Raw genomic sequence first — 789 nt, forward strand, 5'->3', positions numbered from 1 at the left:
ACACACACACACACAGGCCAATTTCCAGTGAGGGACAGGCTCCACAGAAGAAGCTGATAGGCGGGGGGATCAAACGCTGCTCCCCTGCTCACTGATCTACTTCTCCAAATACAATATCTTGGGTACCTATGATGGCAACGACATCTGCCAACATGTGTCCCTTAGACATCTTGTCCAAACCAGCCAGATGGGCAAAACCAGGAGCCTTGATCTTGCATCGATAAGGGCGGCTGCTGCCATCAGATACCGGGTATACCCTCAACTCTCCCTTGGGAGCCTCAATGGCAGTATATGTGGCTCCTGGAGGAACTTGGTAGCCCTCAGTATACAACTTAAAGTGATGAATCAGTGACTCCATGGAAGTCTTCATCTCTGCTCGCTTAGGTGGAGACACTTTGGCATCATCAACCTTGATCTCCCCAGGAGGCATCTTGTTTAGACACTGTGCGATAATTCTCAGGGACTGGCGCATCTCCTCCACTCGGCACAGGTACCTATCATAGCAGTCCCCTCGAGAACCAACAGGAACATCAAAGTCAACCTGGTCGTAAACATCATAGGGCTGGGTCTTCCGCAGGTCCCACTGGATGCCTGAGCCCCGAAGCATCACTCCACTAAAACCATAGTTAAGTGCTTCTTCTGCTGTTACAACCCCAATGTCAATTGTCCGATTTCGCCAGATCCTATTGTTGGTCAGCATCTCCTCCAACTCATCAAGCCAAAGAGAGACGTTCTTAGAAAACTCATAAATGTCATCCATAAGCCCAAGGGGTAGGTCCTGGTGCAATC

General features: G+C 49.9%; 1 protein-coding gene across 1 annotated transcript; it reads right to left on the reverse strand.

Annotated features, from left to right (window-relative positions):
- Window positions 1-6: 6 nt before the first annotated feature.
- Window positions 7-783, reverse strand: LOC108522021 (NADH dehydrogenase [ubiquinone] iron-sulfur protein 2, mitochondrial-like). The gene has a single exon (XM_017862122.1). It carries the CDS (start codon window positions 758-760, stop codon window positions 89-91), a length of 672 nt encoding a protein of 223 aa, XP_017717611.1. The 5' UTR covers window positions 761-783; the 3' UTR covers window positions 7-88.
- Between the last annotated feature and the right edge of the window lie 6 nt (window positions 784-789).

Source organism: Rhinopithecus bieti, unplaced genomic scaffold (assembly GCF_001698545.2).
Source record: "Rhinopithecus bieti isolate Rb0 unplaced genomic scaffold, ASM169854v2 scaffold_64223, whole genome shotgun sequence".
Classification (NCBI taxonomy): domain Eukaryota; kingdom Metazoa; phylum Chordata; class Mammalia; order Primates; family Cercopithecidae; genus Rhinopithecus; species Rhinopithecus bieti.

Bases quoted from the DNA above. Each gene is read 5' to 3' on its own strand.
- LOC108522021 (XM_017862122.1), bottom strand. From the start codon at position 760: ATGGATGACATTTATGAGTTTTCTAAGAACGTCTCTCTTTGGCTTGAT.